Source organism: Anthonomus grandis, chromosome 20, assembly GCF_022605725.1.
Source record: "Anthonomus grandis grandis chromosome 20, icAntGran1.3, whole genome shotgun sequence".
NCBI lineage: Eukaryota > Metazoa > Arthropoda > Insecta > Coleoptera > Curculionidae > Anthonomus > Anthonomus grandis.
Genome location: NC_065565.1, coordinates 6141829 through 6169369, shown reverse-complemented (window position 1 = coordinate 6169369; position 27541 = coordinate 6141829). Strand labels below are relative to the sequence as shown.

The following is a 27541-nucleotide window of genomic DNA, read 5'->3' as shown; positions in this document are numbered from 1 at the left end:
TGAGGCCAAAAATGGGCTACAAAAATGCTATATCTCGGCTCTCGTAGAAGCTACGACCTTGCGGATGGTCTCGTTGGATTCATAAGGACGAAACTAAGACAAAACCGTTGGAATTTTCCCGATAGCTCATATAGAAGCCGAGATATCGACCTTCAAAGTTTGGGTTTTTTTATTTTTCGGGTATACCCCCCCGTATCGAATTTTTTCACCAAAAATTGATTTTCTCGAAATCAAACTAAGTATACCAGCATCTTATTCTGATCACGTAGATTACGAAAACACCAGGTTATAACAGGATCCGAGCAGAACTAAGGGAATGAGAGCACTTTGAAAATCCTGAAAAAGTCGTTTTCGACGTCCGTTTTTGAGGCCAAAAATGGGCTACAAAAATGCTATATCTCGGCTCTCGTAGAAGCTACGACCTTGCGGATGGTCTCGTTGGATTCATAAGGACGAAACTAAGACAAAACCGTTGGAATTTTCCCGATAGCTCATATAGAAGCCGAGATATCGACCTTCAAAGTTTGGGTTTTTTTATTTTTCGGGTATACCCCCCCGTATCGAATTTTTTCACCAAAAATTGATTTTCTCGAAATCAAACTAAGTATACCAGCATCTTATTCTGATCACGTAGATTACGAAAACACCAGGTTATAACAGGATCCGAGCAGAACTAAGGGAATGAGAGCACTTTGAAAATCCTGAAAAAGTCGTTTTCGACGTCCGTTTTTGAGGCCAAAAATGGGCTACAAAAATGCTATATCTCGGCTCTCGTAGAAGCTACGACCTTGCGGATGGTCTCGTTGGATTCATAAGGACGAAACTAAGACAAAACCGTTGGAATTTTCCCGATAGCTCATATAGAAGCCGAGATATCGACCTTCAAAGTTTGGGTTTTTTTATTTTTCGGGTATACCCCCCCGTATCGAATTTTTTCACCAAAAATTGATTTTCTCGAAATCAAACTAAGTATACCAGCATCTTATTCTGATCACGTAGATTACGAAAACACCAGGTTATAACAGGATCCGAGCAGAACTAAGGGAATGAGAGCACTTTGAAAATCCTGAAAAAGTCGTTTTCGACGTCCGTTTTTGAGGCCAAAAATGGGCTACAAAAATGCTATATCTCGGCTCTCGTAGAAGCTACGACCTTGCGGATGGTCTCGTTGGATTCATAAGGACGAAACTAAGACAAAACCGTTGGAATTTTCCCGATAGCTCATATAGAAGCCGAGATATCGACCTTCAAAGTTTGGGTTTTTTTATTTTTCGGGTATACCCCCCCGTATCGAATTTTTTCACCAAAAATTGATTTTCTCGAAATCAAACTAAGTATACCAGCATCTTATTCTGATCACGTAGATTACGAAAACACCAGGTTATAACAGGATCCGAGCAGAACTAAGGGAATGAGAGCACTTTGAAAATCCTGAAAAAGTCGTTTTCGACGTCCGTTTTTGAGGCCAAAAATGGGCTACAAAAATGCTATATCTCGGCTCTCGTAGAAGCTACGACCTTGCGGATGGTCTCGTTGGATTCATAAGGACGAAACTAAGACAAAACCGTTGGAATTTTCCCGATAGCTCATATAGAAGCCGAGATATCGACCTTCAAAGTTTGGGTTTTTTTATTTTTCGGGTATACCCCCCCGTATCGAATTTTTTCACCAAAAATTGATTTTCTCGAAATCAAACTAAGTATACCAGCATCTTATTCTGATCACGTAGATTACGAAAACACCAGGTTATAACAGGATCCGAGCAGAACTAAGGGAATGAGAGCACTTTGAAAATCCTGAAAAAGTCGTTTTCGACGTCCGTTTTTGAGGCCAAAAATGGGCTACAAAAATGCTATATCTCGGCTCTCGTAGAAGCTACGACCTTGCGGATGGTCTCGTTGGATTCATAAGGACGAAACTAAGACAAAACCGTTGGAATTTTCCCGATAGCTCATATAGAAGCCGAGATATCGACCTTCAAAGTTTGGGTTTTTTCATTTTTCGGGTATACCCCCACGTATCGAATTTTTTCACCAAAAATTGATTTTTTCGAAATCAAACTAAGTATACCAGCGTCTTATTCTGATCACCTAGATTACGAAAACACCGGGTTATAACAGGATCCGAGCAGAACTAAGGGAATGAGAGCACTTTGAAAATCCTGAAAAAGTCGTTTTCGACGTCCGTTTTTGAGGCCAAAAATGGGCTACAAAAATGCTATATCTCGGCTCTCGTAGAAGCTACGACCTTGCGGATGGTCTCGTTGGATTCATAAGGACGAAACTAAGACAAAACCGTTGGAATTTTCCCGATAGCTCATATAGAAGCCGAGATATCGACCTTCAAAGTTTGGGTTTTTTTATTTTTCGGGTATACCCCCCCGTATCGAATTTTTTCACCAAAAATTGATTTTTTCGAAATCAAACTAACTATACCAGCGTCTTATTCTGATCACCTAGATTACGAAAACACCGGGTTATAACAGGATCCGAGCAGAACTAAGGGAATGAGAGCACTTTGAAAATCCTGAAAAGTCGTTTTCGACGTCCGTTTTTGAGGCCAAAAATGGGCTACAAAAATGCCATATCTCGGCTCTCGTAGAAGCTACGACCTTGCGGATGGTCTCGTTGGATTTAGAAGGACGAAACTAAGACAAAACCGTTGGAATTTTCCCGATAGCTCATATAGAAGCTGAGATATGAGCCTTCAAAGCTTGGGTTTTTTCATTTTTCGGGTATACCCCCCCGTATCGAATTTTTTTACCAAAAATTGATTTTTTCGAAATCAAACTAACTATACCAGCGTGTTATTCTGATCACCTAGATTACGAAAACACCGGGTTATAACAGGATCCGAGCAGAACTAAGGGAATGAGAGCACTTTGAAAATCCTGAAAAAGTCGTTTTCGACGTCCGTTTTTGAGGCCAAAAATGGGCTACAAAAATGCCATATCTCGGCTCTCGTAGAAGCTACGACCTTGCGGATGGTCTCGTTGGATTCAAAACGACGAAACTAAGACAAAACCGTTGGAATTTTCCCGATAGCTCATATAGAAGCTGAGATATGAGCCTTCAAAGCTTGGGTTTTTTCATTTTTCGGGTATACCCCCCCCGTATCGAATTTTTTCACCAAAAATTGATTTTTTCGAAATCAAACTAACTATACCAGCGTGTTATTCTGATCACCTAGATTACGAAAACACCGGGTTATAACAGGATCCGAGCAGAACTAAGGGAATGAGAGCACTTTGAAAATCCTGAAAAGTCGTTTTCGACGTCCGTTTTTGAGGCCAAAAATGGGCTACAAAAATGCCATATCTCGGCTCTCGTAGAAGCTACGATCTTGCGGATGGTCTCGTTGGATTTAGAAGGACGAAACTAAGACAAAACCGTTGGAATTTTCCCGATAGCTCATATAGAAGCCGAGATATTGACCTTCAAAGTTTGAGTTTTTTCATTTTTCGGGTATACCCCCCCGTATCGAATTTTTTCACCAAAAATTGATTTTTTCGAAATCAAACTAACTATACCAGCGTGTTATTCTGATCACCTAGATTACGAAAACACCGGGTTATAACAGGATCCGAGCAGAACTAAGGGAATGAGAGCACTTTGAAAATCCTGAAAAAGTCATTTTCGACGTCCGTTTTTGAGGCCAAAAATGGGCTACAAAAATGCCATATCTCGGCTCTCGTAGAAGCTACGACCTTGCGGATGGTCTCGTTGGATTCAAAACGACGAAACTAAGACAAAACCGTTGGAATTTTCCCGATAGCTCATATAGAAGCTGAGATATGAGCCTTCAAAGCTTGGGTTTTTTCATTTTTCGGGTATACCCCCCCGTATCGAATTTTTTCACCAAAAATTGATTTTTTCGAAATCAAACTAACTATACCAGCGTGTTATTCTGATCACCTAGATTACGAAAACACCGGGTTATAACAGGATCCGAGCAGAACTAAGGGAATGAGAGCACTTTGAAAATCCTGAAAAAGTCGTTTTCGACGTCCGTTTTTGAGGCCAAAAATGGGCTACAAAAATGCCATATCTCGGCTCTCGTAGAAGCTACGACCTTGCGGATGGTCTCGTTGGATTCAAAACGACGAAACTAAGACAAAACCGTTGGAATTTTCCCGATAGCTCATATAGAAGCTGAGATATGAGCCTTCAAAGCTTGGGTTTTTTCATTTTTCGGGTATACCCCCCCGTATCGAATTTTTTCACCAAAAATTGATTTTTTCGAAATCAAACTAACTATACCAGCGTGTTATTCTGATCACCTAGATTACGAAAACACCGGGTTATAACAGGATCCGAGCAGAACTAAGGGAATGAGAGCACTTTGAATATCCTGAAAAAGTCATTTTCGACGTCCGTTTTTGAGGCCAAAAATGGGCTACAAAAATGCCATATCTCGGCTCTCGTAGAAGCTACGACCTTGCGGATGGTCTCGTTGGATTCAAAACGACGAAACTAAGACAAAACCGTTGGAATTTTCCCGATAGCTCATATAGAAGCCGAGATATCGACCTTCAAAGTTTGAGTTTTTTCATTTTTCGGGTATACCCCCCCGTATCGAATTTTTTCACCAAAAATTGATTTTTTCGAAATCAAACTAACTATACCAGCGTGTTATTCTGATCACCTAGATTACGAAAACACCGGGTTATAACAGGATCCGAGCAGAACTAAGGGAATGAGAGCACTTTGAAAATCCTGAAAAAGTCGTTTTCGACGTCCGTTTTTGAGGCCAAAAATGGGCTACAAAAATGCCATATCTCGGCTCTCGTAGAAGCTACGACCTTGCGGATGGTCTCGTTGGATTCAAAACGACGAAACTAAGACAAAACCGTTGGAATTTTCCCGATAGCTCATATAGAAGCTGAGATATGAGCCTTCAAAGCTTGGGTTTTTTCATTTTTCGGGTATACCCCCCCGTATCGAATTTTTTCACCAAAAATTGATTTTTTCGAAATCAAACTAACTATACCAGCGTGTTATTCTGATCACCTAGATTACGAAAACACCGGGTTATAACAGGATCCGAGCAGAACTAAGGGAATGAGAGCACTTTGAAAATCCTGAAAAAGTCATTTTCGACGTCCGTTTTTGAGGCCAAAAATGGGCTACAAAAATGCCATATCTCGGCTCTCGTAGAAGCTACGATCTTGCGGATGGTCTCGTTGGATTTAGAAGGACGAAACTAAGACAAAACCGTTGGAATTTTCCCGATAGCTCATATAGAAGCCGAGATATAGACCTTCAAAGTTTGAGTTTTTTCATTTTTCGGGTATACCCCCCCGTATCGAATTTTTTCACCAAAAATTGATTTTTTTCGAAGTCAAACTAAGTATACCAGCGTGTTATTCTGATCACCTAGACTACGAAAACACCGGGTTATAACAGGATCCGAGCAGAACTAAGGGAATGAGAGCACTTTGAAAATCCTGAAAAAGTCGTTTTCGACGTCCGTTTTTGAGGCCAAAAATGGGCTACAAAAATGCCATATCTCGGCTCTCGTAGAAGCTACGACCTTGCGGATGGTCTCGTTGGATTTAGAAGGACGAAACTAAGACAAACCCGTTGGAATTTTCCCGATAGCTCATATAGAAGCTGAGATATAAGCCTTCAAAGTTTGGGTTTTTTCATTTTTCGGGTATACCCCCCCGTATCGAATTTTTTCACCAAAAATTGATTTTTTCGAAATCAAACTAACTATACCAGCGTGTTATTCTGATCACCTAGATTACGAAAACACCGGGTTATAACAGGATCCGAGCAGAACTAAGGGAATGAGAGCACTTTGAAAATCCTGAAAAAGTCGTTTTCGACGTCCGTTTTTGAGGCCAAAAATGGGCTACAAAAATGCCATATCTCGGCTCTCGTAGAAGCTACGATCTTGCGGATGGTCTCGTTGGATTTAGAAGGACGAAACTAAGACAAAACCGTTGGAATTTTCCCGATAGCTCATATAGAAGCCGAGATATCGACCTTCAAAGTTTGGGTTTTTTCATTTTTCGGGTATACCCCCCCGTATCGAATTTTTTCACCAAAAATTGATTTTTTCGAAATCAAACTAACTATACCAGCGTGTTATTCTGATCACCTAGATTACGAAAACACCGGGTTATAACAGGATCCGAGCAGAACTAAGGGAATGAGAGCACTTTGAAAATCCTGAAAAAGTCGTTTTCGACGTCCGTTTTTGAGGCCAAAAATGGGCTACAAAAATGCCATATCTCGGCTCTCGTAGAAGCTACGATCTTGCGGATGGTCTCGTTGGATTTAGAAGGACGAAACTAAGACAAAACCGTTGGAATTTTCCCGATAGCTCATATAGAAGCCGAGATATCGACCTTCAAAGTTTGGGTTTTTTCATTTTTCGGGTATACCCCCCCGTATCGAATTTTTTCACCAAAAATTGATTTTTTCGAAATCAAACTAACTATACCAGCGTGTTATTCTGATCACCTAGATTACGAAAACACCGGGTTATAACAGGATCCGAGCAGAACTAAGGGAATGAGAGCACTTTGAAAATCCTGAAAAAGTCGTTTTCGACGTCCGTTTTTGAGGCCAAAAATGGGCTACAAAAATGCCATATCTCGGCTCTCGTAGAAGCTACGATCTTGCGGATGGTCTCGTTGGATTTAGAAGGACGAAACTAAGACAAAACCGTTGGAATTTTCCCGATAGCTCATATAGAAGCCGAGATATCGACCTTCAAAGTTTGAGTTTTTTCATTTTTCGGGTATACCCCCCCGTATCGAATTTTTTCACCAAAAATTGATTTTTTTCGAAGTCAAACTAAGTATACCAGCGTGTTATTCTGATCACCTAGACTACGAAAACACCGGGTTATAACAGGATCCGAGCAGAACTAAGGGAATGAGAGCACTTTGAAAATCCTGAAAAAGTCGTTTTCGACGTCCGTTTTTGAGGCCAAAAATGGGCTACAAAAATGCCATATCTCGGCTCTCGTAGAAGCTACGACCTTGCGGATGGTCTCGTTGAATTCAAAAGGACGAAACTAAGACAAAACCGTTGGAATTTTCCCGATAGCTCATATAGAAGCTGAGATATGAGCCTTCAAAGTTTGGGTTTTTTCATTTTTCGGGTATACCCCCCAGTATCGAATTTTTTCACCAAAAATTGATTTTTTCGAAATCAAACTAACTATACCAGCGTGTTATTCTGATCACCTAGATTACGAAAACACCGGGTTATAACAGGATCCGAGCAGAACTAAGGGAATGAGAGCACTTTGAAAATCCTGAAAAAGTCATTTTCGACGTCCGTTTTTGAGGCCAAAAATGGGCTACAAAAATGCCATATCTCGGCTCTCGTAGAAGCTACGATCTTGCGGATGGTCTCGTTGGATTTAGAAGGACGAAACTAAGACAAAACCGTTGGAATTTTCCCGATATCTCATATAGAAGCCGAGATATAGACCTTCAAAGTTTGAGTTTTTTCATTTTTCGGGTATACCCCCCCGTATCGAATTTTTTCACCAAAAATTGATTTTTTTCGAAGTCAAACTAAGTATACCAGCGTGTTATTCTGATCACCTAGACTACGAAAACACCGGGTTATAACAGGATCCGAGCAGAACTAAGGGAATGAGAGCACTTTGAAAATCCTGAAAAAGTCATTTTCGACGTCCGTTTTTAAGGCCAAAAATGGGCTACAAAAATGCCATATCTCGGCTCTCGTAGAAGCTACGATCTTGCGGATGGTCTCGTTGGATTTAGAAGGACGAAACTAAGACAAAACCGTTGGAATTTTTCCGATAGCTCATATAGAAGCCGAGATATCGACCTTCAAAGTTTGAGTTTTTTCATTTTTCGGGTATACCCCCCCGTATCGAATTTTTTCACCAAAAATTGATTTTTTCGAAATCAAACTAACTATACCAGCGTGTTATTCTGATCACCTAGATTACGAAAACACCGGGTTATAACAGGATCCGAGCAGAACTAAGGGAATGAGAGCACTTTGAAAATCCCGAAAAAGTCGTTTTCGACGTCCGTTTTTGAGGCCAAAAATGGGCTACAAAAATGCCATATCTCGGCTCTCGTAGAAGCTACGACCCTGCGGATGGTCTCGTTGGATTTAGAAGGACGAAACTAAGACAAAACCGTTGGAATTTTTCCGATAGCTCCAATAGAAGCCGAGATATCGACCTTCAAAGTTTGGGTTTTTTCATTTTTCGGGTATACCCCCCCGTATCGAATTTTTTCACCAAAAATTGATTTTTTTCGAAGTCAAACTAAGTATACCAGCGTGTTATTCTGATCACCTAGATTACGAAAACACCGGGTTATAACAGGATCCGAGCAGAACTAAGGGAATGAGAGCACTTTGAAAATCCTGAAAAGTCGTTTTCGACGTCCGTTTTTGAGGCCAAAAATGGGCTACAAAAATGCCATATCTCGGCTCTCGTAGAAGCTACGATCTTGCGGATGGTCTCGTTGGATTTAGAAGGACGAAACTAAGACAAAACCGTTGGAATTTTCCCGATAGCTCATATAGAAGCCGAGATATCGACCTTCAAAGTTTGGGTTTTTTCATTTTTCGGGTATACCCCCCCGTATCGAATTTTTTCACCAAAAATTGATTTTTTCGAAATCAAACTAACTATACCAGCGTGTTATTCTGATCACCTAGATTACGAAAACACCGGGTTATAACAGGATCCGAGCAGAACTAAGGGAATGAGAGCACTTTGAAAATCCTGAAAAAGTCGTTTTCGACGTCCGTTTTTGAGGCCAAAAATGGGCTACAAAAATGCCATATCTCGGCTCTCGTAGAAGCTACGACCTTGCGGATGGTCTCGTTGGATTTAGAAGGACGAAACTAAGACAAACCCGTTGGAATTTTCCCGATAGCTCATATAGAAGCTGAGATATAAGCCTTCAAAGTTTGGGTTTTTTCATTTTTCGGGTATACCCCCCCGTATCGAATTTTTTCACCAAAAATTGATTTTTTTCGAAGTCAAACTAAGTATACCAGCGTGTTATTCTGATCACCTAGATTACGAAAACACCGGGTTATAACAGGATCCGAGCAGAACTAAGGGAATGAGAGCACTTTGAAAATCCTGAAAAGTCGTTTTCGACGTCCGTTTTTGAGGCCAAAAATGGGCTACAAAAATGCCATATCTCGGCTCTCGTAGAAGCTACGATCTTGCGGATGGTCTCGTTGGATTTAGAAGGACGAAACTAAGACAAAACCGTTGGAATTTTCCCGATAGCTCATATAGAAGCCGAGATATCGACCTTCAAAGTTTGGGTTTTTTCATTTTTCGGGTATACCCCCCCGTATCGAATTTTTTCACCAAAAATTGATTTTTTCGAAATCAAACTAACTATACCAGCGTGTTATTCTGATCACCTAGATTACGAAAACACCGGGTTATAACAGGATCCGAGCAGAACTAAGGGAATGAGAGCACTTTGAAAATCCTGAAAAAGTCGTTTTCGACGTCCGTTTTTGAGGCCAAAAATGGGCTACAAAAATGCCATATCTCGGCTCTCGTAGAAGCTACGACCTTGCGGATGGTCTCGTTGGATTTAGAAGGACGAAACTAAGACAAACCCGTTGGAATTTTCCCGATAGCTCATATAGAAGCTGAGATATAAGCCTTCAAAGTTTGGGTTTTTTCATTTTTCGGGTATACCCCCCCGTATCGAATTTTTTCACCAAAAATTGATTTTTTTCGAAGTCAAACTAAGTATACCAGCGTGTTATTCTGATCACCTAGACTACGAAAACACCGGGTTATAACAGGATCCGAGCAGAACTAAGGGAATGAGAGCACTTTGAAAATCCTGAAAAAGTCGTTTTCGACGTCCGTTTTTGAGGCCAAAAATGGGCTACAAAAATGCCATATCTCGGCTCTCGTAGAAGCTACGATCTTGCGGATGGTCTCGTTGGATTTAGAAGGACGAAACTAAGACAAAACCGTTGGAATTTTCCCGATAGCTCATATAGAAGCCGAGATATCGACCTTCAAAGTTTGGGTTTTTTCATTTTTCGGGTATACCGTATCGAATTTTTTCACCAAAAATTGATTTTTTCGAAATCAAACTAACTATACCAGCGTGTTATTCTGATCACCTAGATTACGAAAACACCGGGTTATAACAGGATCCGAGCAGAACTAAGGGAATGAGAGCACTTTGAAAATCCTGAAAAAGTCGTTTTCGACGTCCGTTTTTGAGGCCAAAAATGGGCTACAAAAATGCCATATCTCGGCTCTCGTAGAAGCTACGACCTTGCGAATGGTCTCGTTGGATTCAAAAGGACGAAGCTAAGACAAAACCGTTGGAATTTTCCCGATAGCTCATATAGAAGCCGAGATATCGACCTTCAAAGTTTGGGTTTTTTCATTTTTCGGGTATACCCCCCCGTATCGAATTTTTTCACCAAAAATTGATTTTTTCGAAATCAAACTAACTATACCAGCGTGTTATTCTGATCACCTAGATTACGAAAACACCGGGTTATAACAGGATCCGAGCAGAACTAAGGGAATGAGAGCACTTTGAAAATCCTGAAAAAGTCGTTTTCGACGTCCGTTTTTGAGGCCAAAAATGGGCTACAAAAATGCCATATCTCGGCTCTCGTAGAAGCTACGATCTTGCGGATGGTCTCGTTGGATTTAGAAGGACGAAACTAAGACAAAACCGTTGGAATTTTCCCGATAGCTCATATAGAAGCCGAGATATCGACCTTCAAAGTTTGAGTTTTTTCATTTTTCGGGTATACCCCCCGTATCGAATTTTTTCACCAAAAATTGATTTTTTCGAAATCAAACTAACTATACCAGCGTGTTATTCTGATCACCTAGATTACGAAAACACCGGGTTATAACAGGATCCGAGCAGAACTAAGGGAATGAGAGCACTTTGAAAATCCTGAAAAAGTCGTTTTCGACGTCCGTTTTTGAGGCAAAAAATGGGCTACAAAAATGCCATATCTCGGCTCTCCTAGAAGCTACGACCTTGCGGATGGTCTCGTTGGATTCAGAAGGACGAAACTAAGACAAAACCGTTGGAATTTTCCCGATAGCTCCAATAGAAGCCGAGATATGAGCCTTCAAAGTTTGGGTTTTTTCATTTTTCGGGTATACCCCCCCGTATCGAATTTTTTCACCAAAAATTGATTTTTTTCGAAATCAAACTAACTATACCAGCGTGTTATTCTCATCACCTAGATTACGAAAACACCGGGTTATAACAGGATCCGAGCAGAACTAAGGGAATGAGAGCACTTTGAAAATCCTGAAAAAGTCGTTTTCGACGTCCGTTTTTGAGGCAAAAAATGGGCTACAAAAATGCCATATCTCGGCTCTCCTAGAAGCTACGACCTTGCGGATGGTCTCGTTGGATTCAGAAGGACGAAACTAAGACAAAACCGTTGGAATTTTCCCGATAGCTCCAATAGAAGCCGAGATATGAGCCTTCAAAGTTTGGGTTTTTTCATTTTTCGGGTATACCCCCCCGTATCGAATTTTTTCACCAAAAATTGATTTTTTTCGAAATCAAACTAACTATACCAGCGTGTTATTCTCATCACCTAGATTACGAAAACACCGGGTTATAACAGGATCCGAGCAGAACTAAGGGAATGAGAGCACTTTGAAAATCCTGAAAAAGTCGTTTTCGACGTCCGTTTTTGAGGCCAAAAATGGGCTACAAAAATGCCATATCTCGGCTCTCGTAGAAGCTACGACCTTGCGGATGGTCTCGTTGGATTCAGAAGGACGAAACTAAGACAAAACCGTTGGAATTTTCCCGATAGCTCCAATAGAAGCCGAGATATGAGCCTTCAAAGTTTGGGTTTTTTCATTTTTCGGGTATACCCCCCCGTATCGAATTTTTTCACCAAAAATTGATTTTTTTCGAAGTCAAACTAACTATACCAGCGTCTTATTCTGATCATTTAGATTACGAAAACACCGGGTTATAACAGGATCCGAGCAGAACTAAGGGAATGAGAGCACTTTGAAAATCCTGAAAAAGTCGTTTTCGACGTCCGTTTTTTGAGGCCAAAAATGGGCTACAAAAATGCCATATCTCGGCTCTCGTAGAAGCTACGACCTTGCGGATGGTCCCGTTGGATTCAGAAGGACGAAACTAAGACAAAACCGTTGGAATTTTCCCGATAGCTCCAATAGAAGCCAAGATATGAGCCTTCAAAGTTTGGGCTTTTTCATTTTTCGGGTATACCCCCCCGTATCGAATTTTTTCACCAAAAATTGATTTTTTTCGAAGTCAAACTAACTATACCAGCGTCTTATTCTGATCATTTAGATTACGAAAACACCGGGTTATAACAGGATCCGAGCAGAACTAAGGGAATGAGAGCACTTTGAAAATCCTGAAAAAGTCGTTTTCGACGTCCGTTTTTGAGGCCAAAAATGGGCTACAAAAATGCCATATCTCGGCTCTCGTAGAAGCTACGACCTTGCGGATGGTCTCGTTGGATTCAGAAGGACGAAACTAAGACAAAACCGTTGGAATTTTCCCGATAGCTCCAATAGAAGCCGAGATATGAGCCTTCAAAGTTTGGGTTTTTTCATTTTTCGGGTATACCCCCCCGTATCGAATTTTTTCACCAAAAATTGATTTTTTTCGAAGTCAAACTAACTATACCAGCGTCTTATTCTGATCATTTAGATTACGAAAACACCGGGTTATAACAGGATCCGAGCAGAACTAAGGGAATGAGAGCACTTTGAAAATCCTGAAAAAGTCGTTTTCGACGTCCGTTTTTGAGGCCAAAAATGGGCTACAAAAATGCCATATCTCGGCTCTCGTAGAAGCTACGACCTTGCGGATGGTCTCGTTGGATTCAGAAGGACGAAACTAAGACAAAACCGTTGGAATTTTCCCGATAGCTCCAATAGAAGCCGAGATATGAGCCTTCAAAGTTTGGGTTTTTTCATTTTTCGGGTATACCCCCCCGTATCGAATTTTTTCATCAAAAATTGATTTTTTTCGAAATCAAACTAACTATACCAGCGTGTTATTCTAATCACCTAGATTACGAAAACACCGGGTTATAACAGGATCCGAGCAGAACTAAGGGAATGAGAGCACTTTGAAAATCCTGAAAAAGTCGTTTTCGACGTCCGTTTTTGAGGCCAAAAATGGGCTACAAAAATGCCATATCTCGGCTCTCGTAAAAGCTACGACCTTGCGGATGGTCTCGTTGAATTTAGGAGGACGAAACTAAGACAAAACCGTTGGAATTTTCCCGATAGCTCCAATAGAAGCCGAGATATGAGCCTTCAAAGTTTGGGTTTTTTCATTTTTCGGGTATACCCCCCCGTATCGAATTTTTTCACCAAAAATTGATTTTTTTCGAAGTCAAACTAAGTATACCAGCGTCTTGTTCTGATCATTTAGATTACGAAAACACCGGGTTATAACAGGATCCGAGCAGAACTAAGGGAATGAGAGCACTTTGAAAATCCTGAAAAAGTCGTTTTCGACGTCCGTTTTTGAGGCCAAAAATGGGCTACAAAAATGCCATATCTCGGCTCTCGTAAAAGCTACGACCTTGCGGATGGTCTCGTTGAATTTAGGAGGACGAAACTAAGACAAAACCGTTGGAATTTTCCCGATAGCTCCAATAGAAGCCGAGATATGAGCCTTCAAAGTTTGGGTTTTTTCATTTTTCGGGTATACCCCCCCGTATCGAATTTTTTCACCAAAAATTGATTTTTTTCGAAATCAAACTAACTATACCAGCGTGTTATTCTAATCACCTAGATTACGAAAACACCGGGTTATAACAGGATCCGAGCAGAACTAAGGGAATGAGAGCACTTTGAAAATCCTGAAAAAGTCGTTTTCGACGTCCGTTTTTGAGGCCAAAAATGGGCTACAAAAATGCCATATCTCGGCTCTCGTAGAAGCTACGACCTTGCGGATGGTCTCGTTGGATTCAGAAGGACGAAACTAAGACAAAACCGTTGGAATTTTCCCGATAGCTCCAATAGAAGCCGAGATATGAGCCTTCAAAGTTTGGGTTTTTTCATTTTTCGGGTATACCCCCCCGTATCGAATTTTTTCACCAAAAATTGATTTTTTCGAAATCAAACTAACTATACCAGCGTGTTATTCTGATCACCTAGATTACGAAAACACCGGGTTATAACAGGATCCGAGCAGAACTAAGGGAATGAGAGCACTTTGAAAATCCTGAAAAAGTCGTTTTCGAGGCCAAAAATGGGCTACAAAAATGTCATATCTCTGCTATCATAAAAGCTACGATTTTGCGGATGGTCTTATAAAAACCACCAAAAGCATAATTTTTATTTATGATTTTTATTTTTAAGAAAACAAGTTCCAATTGAGCATTAATATTAAAGTCAAATGAAACAATATTAACTTTATACTTGTCTCTTACATAAGCCGCCACGCCCCCGCCTTTACCCTGACGATTCTTCTTAAAAAATTGGTATCCCGGAATTTGAAACAACAATGAGTCATCGGTATTGGAGAGCCATGTTTCAGATAAAAAGATAATGTCTACATTTTGATATTCTCTATTCTATTTTGATATTGTACTAGGAATCTAAATTCATTGAACCTTGTATGCAATGATCTTACGTTTAAATTTGCAATTCTCAAAGTACATGTTAATCGTAAAAAACCGAAATTTTGATTTTTCTCAAAAACTATAATTTTTTAAATTTTGATAATTAAGTGCAAGGTGCCCCTTTGCCAGGAGTACTTGACAGTTTTTAAATGAAAGCTCTATCTTTAATAACAAAAAAGTTATGCAAAATTTTCGATCTAAAAAAGTACATGTTAATCGTAAAAAACCGAAATTTCGATTTTTCTCAAAAACTATAATTTTTTCAATTTTGATAATTATGTGCAGGGTGCCCCTTTGCCAGGAGTAATTGACAGTTTTTAAATGAAAGCTCTATCTTTAACAACAAAAAAGTTATGAAAAATTTTCGATCTAAAAAAGTACATGTTAATCGTAAAAAACCGAAATTTTGATTTTTCTCAAAAACTATAATTTTTTAAATTTTGGTAATTATGTGCAAGGTGCCCCTTTGCGAGGAGTACTTGACAGTTTTTAAATGAAAGCTCTATCTTTAGTAACAAAAAAGTTATGCAAAATTTTCGATCTAAAAAAGTACATGTTAATTGTAAAAAACCGAAATTTCGATTTTTCTCAAAAACTATAATTTTTTCAATTTTGATAATTATGTGCAGAATGCCCCTTTGCCAGGAGTAGTTGACAGTTTTTAAATGAAAGCTCTATCTTTAATAACAAAAAAGTTATGCAAAATTTTCGATCTAAAAAAGTACATGTTAATCGTAAAAAACCGAAATTTTGATTTTTCTCAAAAACTATAATTTTTTAAATTTTGGTAATTATGTGCAAGGTGCTTCTTTGCGAGGAGTACTTGACAGTTTTTAAATGAAAGTTCTATCTTTAATAACAAAAAAGTTATGCAAAATTTTCGATCTAAAAAAGTACATGTTAATTGTAAAAAACCGAAATTTCGATTTTTCTCAAAAACTACAATTTTTTTAGTTTTTAATTATTACGTACAAGGTGCCCCTTTGCAAGGAGTACTTGACAGTTTTTAAATGAAAGTTCTATCTTTAATAACAAAAAAGTTATGCAAAATTTTCGATCTAAAAAAATACATGTTAATTGTAAAAAACCGAAATTTCGATTTTTCTTAAAAACTGTAATTTTTTAAATTTTGGTAATTATGTGCAAGGTGCTTCTTTGCGAGGAGTACTTGACAGTTTTTAAATGAAAGTTCTATCTTTAATAACAAAAAAGTTATGCAAAATTTTCGATCTAAAAAAGTACATGTTAATTGTAAAAAAACCGAAATTTCGATTTTTCTCAAAAACTACAATTTTTTTAGTTTTTAATTATTACGTACAAGGTGCCCCTTTGCAAGGAGTACTTGACAGTTTTTAAATGAAAGTTCTATCTTTAATAACAAAAAAGTTATGCAAAATTTTCGATCTAAAAAAATACATGTTAATTGTAAAAAACCGAAATTTCGATTTTTCTCAAAAACTGTAATTTTTTAAATTTTGATAATTATGTGCAGGGTGCCCCTTTGCCAGGAGTAGTTGACAGTTTTTAAATGAAAGCTCTATCTTTAATAACAAAAAAGTTATGCAAAATTTTCGATCTAAAAAAGTACATGTTAATCGTAAAAAACCGAAATTTTGATTTTTCTCAAAAACTATAATTTTTTAAATTTTGGTAATTATGTGCAAGGTGCCCCTTTGCGAGGAGTACTTGACAGTTTTTAAATGAAAGCTCTATCTTTAATAACAAAAAAGTTATGCAAAATTTTCGATCTAAAAAAATACATGTTAATCGTAAAAAACCGAAATTTCGATTTTTCTCAAAAACTATAATTTTTTCAATTTTGATAATTATGTGCAGGGTGCCCCTTTGCCAGGAGTAGTTGATAGTTTTTAAATGAAAGCTCTATCTTTAATAACAAAAAAGTTATGCAAAATTTTCGATCTAAAAAAGTACATGTTAATCGTAAAAAACCGAAATTTTGATTTTTCTCAAAAACTATAATTTTTTAAATTTTGGTAATTATGTGCAAGGTGCCCCTTTGCGAGGAGTACTTGACAGTTTTTAAATGAAAGCTCTATCTTTAATAACAAAAAAGTTATGCAAAATTTTCGATCTAAAAAAGTACATGTTAATTGTAAAAAAACCGAAATTTCGATTTTTCTCAAAAACTACAATTTTTTTATTTTTTAATTATTACTTACAAGGTGCCCCTTTGCAAGGAGTACTTGACAGTTTTTAAATGAAAGTTCTATCTTTAATAACAAAAGAGTTATGCAAAATTTTCGATCTAAAAAAGTACATGCTAATCGTAAAAAACCGAAATTTCGATTTTTCTCAAAAACTATAATTTTTTCAATTTTGATAATTATGTGCAGGGTGCCCCTTTGCCAGGAGTAGTTGACAGTTTTTAAATGAAAGCTCTATCTTTAATAACAAAAAAGTTATGCAAAATTTTCGATCTAAAAAAGTACATGTTAATCGTAAAAAACCGAAATTTCGATTTTTCTCAAAAACTATAATTTTTTTAATTTTGATAATTATGTGCAAGGTGCTCCTTTGCCAGGAGTACTTGACAGTTTTTAAATGAAAGCTCTATCTTTAATAACAAAAAAGTTATGCAAAATTTTCGATCTAAAAAAGTACATGTTAATCGTAAAAAACCGATATTTTGATTTTTCTCAAAAACTATAATTTTTTCAATTTTGATATTTATGTGCAAGGTGCCCCTTTGCCAGGAGTGCTTTGCAGTTTTTAAATGAAAGCTCTATCTTTAATAACAAAAAAGTTATGCAAAATTTTCGATCTAAAAAAGTACATGTTAATCGTAAAAAACCGAAATTTTGATTTTTCTCAAAAACTATAATTTTTTCAATTTTGATAATTATGTGCAAGGTGCCCCTTTGCCAGAAGTGCTTTGCAGTTTTTAAATGAAAGCTCTATCTTTAATAACAAAAAAGTTATGCAAAATTTTCGATCTAAAAAAGTACATGTTAATCGTAAAACACCGAAATTTTGATTTTTCTCAAAAACTATAATTTTTTAAATTTTGGTATTTATGTGCAAGGTGCCCCTTTGCAAGGAGTACTTGACAGTTTTTAAATGAAAGTTCTATCTTTAATAACAAAAAAGTTATGCAAAATTTTCGATCTAAAAAAGTACATGTTAATTGTAAAAAACCGAAATTTCGATTTTTCTCAAAAACTACAATTTTTTTAGTTTTTGATTATTACGTACAAGGTGCCCCTTTGCAAGGAGTACTTGACAGTTTTTAAATGAAAGTTCTATCTTTAATAACAAAAGAGTTATGCAAAATTTTCGATCTAAAAAAGTACATGCTAATTGTAAAAAACCGAAATTTCGATTTTTCTCAAAAACTGTAATTTTTTAAATTTTGATAATTATGTGCAGGGTGCCTCTTTGCCAGGAGTAGTTGACAGTTTTTAAATGAAAGCTCTATCTTTAATAACAAAAAAGTTATGCAAAATTTTCGATCTAAAAAAGTACATGTTAATCGTAAAAAACCGAAATTTTGATTTTTCTCAAAAACTATAATTTTTTCAATTTTGATAATTATGTGCAAGGTGCCCCTTCACTAGGAGTACTTGACTGTTTTTAAATGAAAGCTCTATCTTTAATAACAAAAAAGTTATGCAAAATTTTCGATCTAAAAAAGTGCGACAGAGATAAACTTATAAGCTACAAAGTCCACCCACAAGTCAGTTTTGACCTCTGGTGACTTTTTTTTAAATTTTCTTACTAAAAACTGATTAAAAAGACTTAATCATACTATCCCCCTAGCACATTCCGTTTTACAATAATTATAAAAACAAACACGATATAGCTTGACTTGCCTTAATCCTAACTTCTTCTGACTCGTCTTGCATCAGTCTGTTCAGTTTATCGCAGACAGTTTCCAGTGAAACTTTCGGTTTATTCTCGGGTAGTAGTTCGGCGTAGAACAAACCAATGACAAGGGCGGGATTGGCCCTTAGACACCACCTTTAAACCAATTGGTCCTCGATTTGACCCCCAAATAACCTTGATTCCATTAATCCCTAATTAAATTCAAAATATATCACAGACAAACTGCATGAATATTACATTTAAGGTGCTGCCATTTACTTACCATGCGTTTAATTAACTCCCCAATAAAATCCGTGAACATCGAGTCGGTGTCGTCGCCCAAACAATCCTGGATCATGCGGTTTACCTTCGGACAATCCAGATAAGAGCCGACCTTCTGGATCGTACTTTTACAGGCCTTAATGGAGTCCATGCATGAGTTAAGTGAGTAAAATGATCCAAAAAAGTCATACCTTGACCACATACACGTCTGGATCGCATAGATGCAAGAGTGAAGTGATAAGGTTCCCTTGGATCTGCTCCTTGAATGCCTCCAAATTGGTCTCTTGACCAAGGGACGTTGCCAGATCTCCTAATAACTGGATCGAGGATCTCCTTAGATGTGGATCCTCTTGACTGAAAAGCAACTTGATCCTCACGGCTGCGGTAACTTGAAAGGGATGGAATTTGTACCCTGGCAAACTGTTCAGGAGTTTCGAGAAGGATTGCAAGGATTCCAGGATCAGCTCGCTTTCGTTCCTAGATAAGGAAGAATAGGTCGATCATTTTGTAAATGATTAAATTAAGAGTAGAACCTTTCAAGGAACCTACAGTTGAGTAGCTCGTTGTCGAGTTATTTCTTCGGGTCCTATTTATTTATTAAGAAGTAAATCCTGGAATTTTTACTGAATTGACTTAGAAAATGGACAATATTGATAATGTGGACTAAAAACTCATTAAAATCCATATCGAGATTTGATCACCAGAAACAAAGTCAGTGATAATCACAGAAAAGCTTGCCGGTCAATAAAACCAATCAATTAATAAATTATCACTGTTAAAATTTGGTGATTTATTTGTGATTCTCATGGAAGAGATTTATTCAAAGAATATGTGAACGTCATCTAGGTATTTGAGGTTTTTAAAGAAGAAGAGCGAGAAGAAGAAGAAGAAGAAGAAGCAGAAGAAACTTTGGGCTCAACTGCCTGTAAGAATTCAATAATTTCGTCCAGGCATTTAAAAAAGAAGAAGGACTTTTATATACTTAAGAAAGAACTACAGGTTTCGTGTTTTTTTTTTATTTTTAACATTTTTACTTTAAAAATTATCAGTTTTTCAAAATTTTTATAGACAATTTTTGTTCTAAAATAAAAATAGAACAAATTAGAAAGAATAACATTTAACCGTAAAACGAAATATAAAGGATTTATGGGAGGTTTTTGAAACATTTTTGAAAAATTGAAAAAAATATATTTTTTTTGGAAACTCGATAGATCACATGAAATATAAAAGATTTTTGAGAAAAGTTAAGAAACTTACCCCAAATTGTGATAATCCAAGCAATTCATCAAAATGCACAGTATCTGATTGCAAAACCGCACTTTTCACAATTCTCCGCGGCATGCCTCAATCCTTGAACCCCGATCTTCTGCACCAAGCAGCTCTGGTTCAGCTGGACATCCAGAATCATCCTCAGTAGATTTCTATCAAAACCGCCTGTTTGCTCTCTACATTGTCCTTGATCAAGTAGGTAAAGAAAGCGACCACTAACGTCCTCTAGGGTATCAGGTTCGATCGAATAATGGGCCCATAACGGAGACGATCCATGACAAAGTGTGCTGCATGTCTCGACATACGTCCCCCACCACTGTTTCGGTCATTTTTAGAAAGAGAAGTTGGTCCTGGTCGGTGCAGAGAGAGCTGAAGGATAATAGGTTCGGTCAGATGTGAACGAGTGAGTCAATCCTTATCCCCCCCACCCACCCCACACTGTTTATCAGTAAAAAATTATATACCATGTCCGATCTAATAAAGTACATGTTAATGGTAAAAAACCAAAATTTCGATTTTTCTCAAAAACTATAATTTTTTTAGTTTTTGATAATTACGTACAAGATGCCCCTTCACCAGGAGCACTTGACAGTATTTAAATGAAGGCTCTATCTTTAATAACAAAAAAGTTATGCAAAATTAGCTAAATTAAACACCCTTATACATTAAATATCTAAGAAACCCAATTTATACGTTAATTGGTACTTACTAAACTTTTTTTTTCAAACAAATATTATAAAATCTGTGTACAATAAAGACACTTCACTAGTTTTAATTATTTTAGGATCACAATGAGCACTACTACTACTACACTAGTTTCAAAGGTGAATCCAACCGCTGCTTCTATGAACTATCGGGACACACTTTTAATTAAATCAAACAACTTGATTCGCAAAACAAATTTTAATAAATAATTTAGGAACCAATCTAGACGCGAATGCACAGGCGAACGTATGGGTCGAACTCTAACGAAACTTACACGAGAATTCCAAATAGCGCAAAGGAATTCCGTAGTTCGACGTTTTGCATTGATTACTTTTTATAGGGTCGGAATGTAAACGAGTTACGTGCATAAGCTTATAAAGCAAAGTGCTCTCCAAAATCGAATTTTACTGTTATTTTTTGTTCAATTTCTCTCTTTTGACCGTCCTGTACATACCTGTAAGAAAAACACCCGGTAGGTTGAATAAAATTATATTTATTTAAATTTTACCCGTTTTATGCATAGTATTTTACAGAAAAGTTAGAATATCGCAAAAAGTACTTGGTTTAGCTATAGGATATATTAAATAAGAAATGAAGGTATTTGAGGGACAAACTTAATTAGATAAAAATATACAGGGTGTTCCATTTGAAAAATTTGAGATATTGCGTATTTAATTTCAGCAAGATTGAAAGTTCTTTAAAAACGTCAGCCTAGAGGAAGTACCCTAGACTAACTGTGGTACAAATTTCATAGGCGCAGAATAAATTTTAAGTTAATTATGATTTTTTAAACGAACCCTCTAAAAGGCAAAAAATAACATAAAAAAAATTAATTACGTTGCAACGCCGCACGGAAATTTTAAAAACGTTTTACCAAAGTAAAGTACTCTTTTTGCCTCACATTTTAGTACCATTTAAAAAAAAATCATATTTTATAGTAACTTTTTTGTGACACACCCAGTATACATAAAAATATTTTTACTTCGTAGGTTTTTGTCAACCCTACAACTTTGCTGTAGAACTGTTTGCTCTACCTCGTCTAGCTAAGGCGCAATCTTAGCCGTACACCTTGTTGGCACACCCTGTATATGTTTCCCTAATTCCTAATTTGTCCAAACTAGTTAAACCAAGTTAACCTATAAAGTCACCATGAAAGGCATGGATTTTTCGATATTTATTGAACTTTTAATATTGAATATTATTTGCTGTGCGTGCCTCCTAGTTAAAAAATATTTCCCGCTAACTATTTAGTTCCTGTGTAACTCTGTCTATTGAACTATTTTTGAGTTTTTTCTGTATAAACATCTATTGTCCACTTGAACATAATGGCTGAATTCAAGTGCGATTCCTGCCAATAAATCGTTTTGGATAAGGAGAAATACAAACTTCGTTGCAGTGGGGAATGCCGCCGTAATTTCTGTATGGGCTGCACAGGTCTGGACAAGGTAACTACAAAGGTCCTTCATCAGCAGAAATACAACAACATTAGATTTTTCTGCAGTGTTTGCGATTCACCAACGTTAAAATATCTTCATGATAAAGTTTCGCAGCTGCAAAACTCTCAGATATCTCCAGAAAATGTCAATGCCCTGGGTACCAGTCTAAAGAAGAATAACGACCTTCTTCCAGTGTTTCCAGAGATGTACGACATTTTAAATTCTCACTTCAAATGGAAGAATCTCTATGACAAAATTGATGACATTCATCGCCTCCATACTGTCTCTGAAAATGGACAAGAATCTCTCTGATGTGAAAAAGGAAATTTTCAACAACCAAGGACAACCATGGTGAGGCGGTAAAGGTACAGGTCCATGATTCTTCCAATAAAGAGTTACAAAATTGAAGTAGAGAATCTGAGGAAAGATGTTAAACAAATGGCTCGCACCATAGAATAATTAGCTAAAGGAAAATCGAATGTTAAAAGTTACCAACCTGTAACTAAACGGACGATAGCCTGCCAGACTGATCATACAGAAAAACCAGACCCGGAGGTTCCGACGTCACCGAAGGACAACACAATGAACAAAGATGAATGGCATTACGTGATTGTATCAAATATCCCACTTCCGTTTACCGCTTGTTTCCCAATACTGAAAACCAAGGACATTGCACATTACGACTTCAAAATTGGTGTGCAGAACTTAAATCACTTAAAGCGGCTGAAGGATATTAGTATGTGGCCACCGGGCACTCTCATAAATTCATGTTTGGAAACCTCTACAGCGCCACCTCGCCTAAATTTAAGCCTTCCCAGTTAAGGTCTCAGCCTCACTCTCCAGACAGCCATAACCTGCCACATCGCTCAGTTCCATCAACATCTGCTACAATATCCAGAGAGGTTCAATTTGTTCTGATAGGGAGGCCATTTCTGCCTCTAAATCCCTTGCAACAGAATTATTAGAGGTTGATTTTGTCATCGATAATAATTCAGTGGCGAATAAAGCTTGACTCCACCAATATGACTCAGATGCGACTGATGGTCGCTATTTATTGGCCAGACTGAGAGACCCTTCCATCTTAAAACCTCTTAGGCTATTCCTTGCCTATCTGCATGATCAACCCTCCAGTGTGTGTTTTGAAGGACATACCAACACCAGCATCCGATTGGCACTTGCATCAGAGGGACTTCCTGGTGGCGTAGACTCTTTGCGGAGGCTCTACCATGTTGGTACCATGATGCCTATGGTATTGACATAAAACTAATGATTTATTTCTTTTACTAGAAGTACTTTATTTTCCAGAACTGAATATTGGTTGCATGTCGGTGAGCCTGTGGTGGTGGTTAATTACACTACAGTTGCCAGATTTGATAGAACAAATCATGGAGGTACTGTGATATTATCTACTAGCAATGACTTTTCAATAGTAACCAGGTTCGATAATTTAGTTTCTGAAAAAATATTTGAATTTTCCATTGTCTACAATAATAATTTTGATCTTTCCGTTGTTTGTACTTGCAGAACACCTGATGCTGACGTAAATGTTTTTTTCCAAAAAATTACTAAGCTTGCTTGAGTCTCTGCCGTTAAAAAGCAAACTCATTTTATGTGGCGACCTAAACATTGATTTTTCCAGTGTGTGTGCTGCTCAAGAATCTCTCCAGTCCATTTTCGACTCTTTTGGCTTAATCATGCACATTAAATCACTAAACTAAAACCAGCTCTAGTTTAATAGATTATGTCGTATCTTCCTTTGAGCCAGATTTCGTCAATTGTACTGTCTTAAGCTCAGGTTTCTCAGACCATGAAGCAGTGTTAACAAAGTTTTCCATAACTAAATCTAAAAGTAAAAATGTTCCACGCAAATTAGGCCGTATTTTCTCGGATAAAATTTTTTTACATTTTAGGCACATTTGTCAATCAACTGACTGGAATATTTTCTCTGACGACGTTGACTCAGAATTCTCTAGATTTGTAAAAACGCTATCTAGTCTTTCTCACAAATCCTTTCCTTTGAGACCTCTTAAAAAGAAGCAACATAACCCCTGGTCTACCCAAGGCTTGCGTACATCTGCTAAGAACATGCGCTTATTATCTCATCTTAAAAAATTTTCAGACAGCGCTTTTTTTCACGAATGCCTAGACTTTACAAACAGATTTATCAGAGAACTTTAAAAGCAGCCAAGAATATTTACTATAATAGGAGACTGGCTAAATCTAAAAATGTAGATAAGGAAACATGCTCGATTGTAAATGCTTTGAGAAATAAGCCTTCTTTGTCGAATACTATCTCCACTTCATCTGAGAACCTTAATAATTATTTTGTAAATGTGGCAAATAATTTAATGAGTATCATAACTCCTTCCCATGATCCACTTTCATATCTTCCCATTGCAAATGAGAATTTCCACAGTTTTTTCTTTACGCCCGAAGTGTTACCAGAGCTTTGCAGTTCAATTAGGGAAATCAATAACAAAGGCTCTTCTGCAATTGATGGACTTACTCTCAAAATGTTTTCAAATCTGCCCGAATGTACATTATGTCATCTTATTACTCTAATTAATCAGTCTTTTCAAAAAGGTGTTTTTCCTAACTGCCTTAAGATGGCTTCCAACTATCGCCCTATCGCTCTTCTTCCCACACTTTCAAAAATTATTGAAAGATTGGTTAAAAAAAGACTTCTGTAATTTTTGCTAAAATATAAATTACTTACTTCCCTTCAATTTGGATTTTTAAATAACAAATGCACAAATGATGCTATGTTTTCTCTTTTTAATAATGTATACTCTAAAACAACCAACACCCTACAGCAACAATTTTCTGTGATTTTTCTAAAGCCTTTGATTGTGTTAATCATGACATCTTATTAAAAAAGTTGCAATATTACGGGTTCAGAGGAGCGCCTTTTGAATGGTTTAAGTCATATCTCAGTAACAGAAGTCAAGCTGTGATAATTAATTCGACTATGTCTTCTTGCAAGCCAATACAAAGTGGAGTGAGTGCCTCAAGGTTCCGTACTTGGCCCTATTTTGTTTCTTATCTTCATCAATGACATTGCTAATCTAAATATTAACGGTAAGTCTATTTGCTGATGATACTAGTTTTACCTGGAGTAATCCGGATATTTCTACACTTCATACAACGGTATCAAGTGATTTAACTACTATCAAATCATGATGCGACTCTAATCTCCTTTGTCTCAACATTTCCAAAACTAAAATGTTGTTCTATAAAAATATCTTGCAATTATTGTTGCAAGAGTGGGGAACAGATCAAATATTGGACAGATGAAGCAACATTTCCAAAAGACGGAATAATGAATTTAAGAAATAACCATATATGGCATACAGAAAACCCTCATGCGACTGCTGTTTCACATTTTCAGCATGAGATAAGGGTCAACGTATGGATAGGATTAATGAGAGGTCGCCTTTTCGGGCCTGTAATACTTCCTGATCGGCTCAATTCCAATGAGTTTTCAAATTTATTAAATAATGACCTTGTTGACTTTCTGGAAGAAATCCCCTTAGCCGCTAGACAGGAACTTTGGTTTCAAATGGACGGATGCCCAGCCCATAATGGCAGAATTGTAAAAATTCCTTGAATCAATGCTTTGGGGAGAAATGGATCGGAAGATACGATCCGGTAAGATGGCCGCCCAGAAGCCTTGACCTTACGCCCCTTGACTTTTATGCCTGGGGCACATTAAAATCTAATGTTTATAGTATTAACATTAATACTCAAGATGAACTAATTAATCGAATTAGTGTGTGTTGCAATGAAATGCGACAAAAACGCGTTGAAATTGAACGGGTTGTCGATAGTATCAGAAGAAGATGCATCAAATGTATTGAACAAGAGGGAAGACATTTTGAACAATTGTTATAATTTTAGGTTTGTTTAATGAAATTTTGATTTTTTAATTTTGGTCAATCAAGAAATATAAAATTTGAAAATTTTCAATTTTTGTGGTTTTCTTGCTCATGATATTGCTGTGAAAACAAATAGCTATCACAAAAGTATATCATTGGAAAGCATATTAAATGCAGTAGTTTTGCTAAAAAAAAAACCTGTCCCTATTTACCAAATTTTAAAAAAACGAAAAAATACCACTAATTTTGCACATTTCCCAAATGTTACATTTAACTTCTGATAACACCCGGTATAAAAAATTACTCAAAAATTTAAATATACCCATCTTATAGCAAATTTAATTCTCTTTCAGATGGTATATCTAAATTTTATGTGGTGGTAAGAATAACGGAGATATTCTTGTTTATATAAAAAAAACAAAGAAATTTGATAAAATCAAAAAATGTTAAATACCAGAAGAACTAACCACTTTTCAAAAAAATTTTATACGACTTTTTTGTTACAAATACTTGTTTAATATGTATTATGTAAAAAAAAACAAATTAAAGTTGTGTTGTTGTTAAAAAAGCTTATTATTTATTAAATCTATTTTATTCCTCTAAGGCAATTATTTTGACGACACGGGCTTCGCTCTATTAGAGCGATCATCGCTCTAAAAACATGCCGTTCAAATGAAAATAAGGGCAAAAAAGCTTAAAATTACCTAAAACACCAAGAGCTTTTCAAAAGTCGTGTTGTTGTTGTTAAAAAAGTGCATTATTTATTAAATTTATATTTATTCTTATAAGGCAATTAAGGCAATCTGCAAAAAATACATTTTTTTTAGCAACAAACCCTTGGCCCCCCACCCACCCCACACAGTTTACTAGTAAAAAATTCTTCTGCAAAATCACTGTTTTTCGTCAATAATATCCAATCTAATAACACTATTTGTTAATTAAAATTTGATATAATTTTATATATATTATTTACACATTTTTAGTGCTTAAACAGTGTTCTTAAATTGGAAATTATGGACGAAATTATCTTTTGTTCATGCGTACTATGAACGAAAAACAGTGATTTTGCAGAAGAATTTTCTGCAAAAAAAAAACATTTATTATTTATTATTTCACAAACATTTATTATCGACGACACGGGTTTCGCTCTATTAGAGCATCATCAGGTTTAAAACTATACAAAAACATGCCTTTAAAATGAAAATAAGGGTAGAAAAGCTTAAAATTACCTAAAACACCAAAAGCTTTCCAACAGTTGTATTGTTGTTGTTAAAAAAGTGCATTATTTATTAAATTTAATTTATTTTTTTTAGGTAAATTATTTACTGCAAAAAATATGTTTTTTTATTAACAAACCCTTGGCCCCCCACCCACCCCACACAGTTTACTAATAAAAAATTCTTCTGCAAAATCACTGTTTTTCGTCAATAATATCCAATCTAATAACACTATTTGTTAATTAAAATTTGATATAATTTTATATATATTATTTACACATTTTTAGTGCTTAAACAGTGTTCTTAAATTGGAAATTATGGAC

The 27541-nt window shown here is 36.6% G+C and overlaps 1 protein-coding gene across 1 annotated transcript; it reads right to left on the bottom strand.

Annotated features, from left to right (window-relative positions):
• Positions 1-18448: 18448 nt before the first annotated feature.
• LOC126747950 (maestro heat-like repeat-containing protein family member 1) lies at positions 18449-20124 on the bottom strand. The gene is made up of 4 exons (XM_050456929.1): positions 20036-20124; positions 18908-19193; positions 18718-18852; positions 18449-18646 (listed from the first exon to the last, which is right to left on the bottom strand). Exons 1-4 carry the CDS (start codon positions 20122-20124, stop codon positions 18593-18595), a joined length of 564 nt encoding a protein of 187 aa, XP_050312886.1. The 3' UTR covers positions 18449-18592.
• Between the last annotated feature and the right edge of the window lie 7417 nt (positions 20125-27541).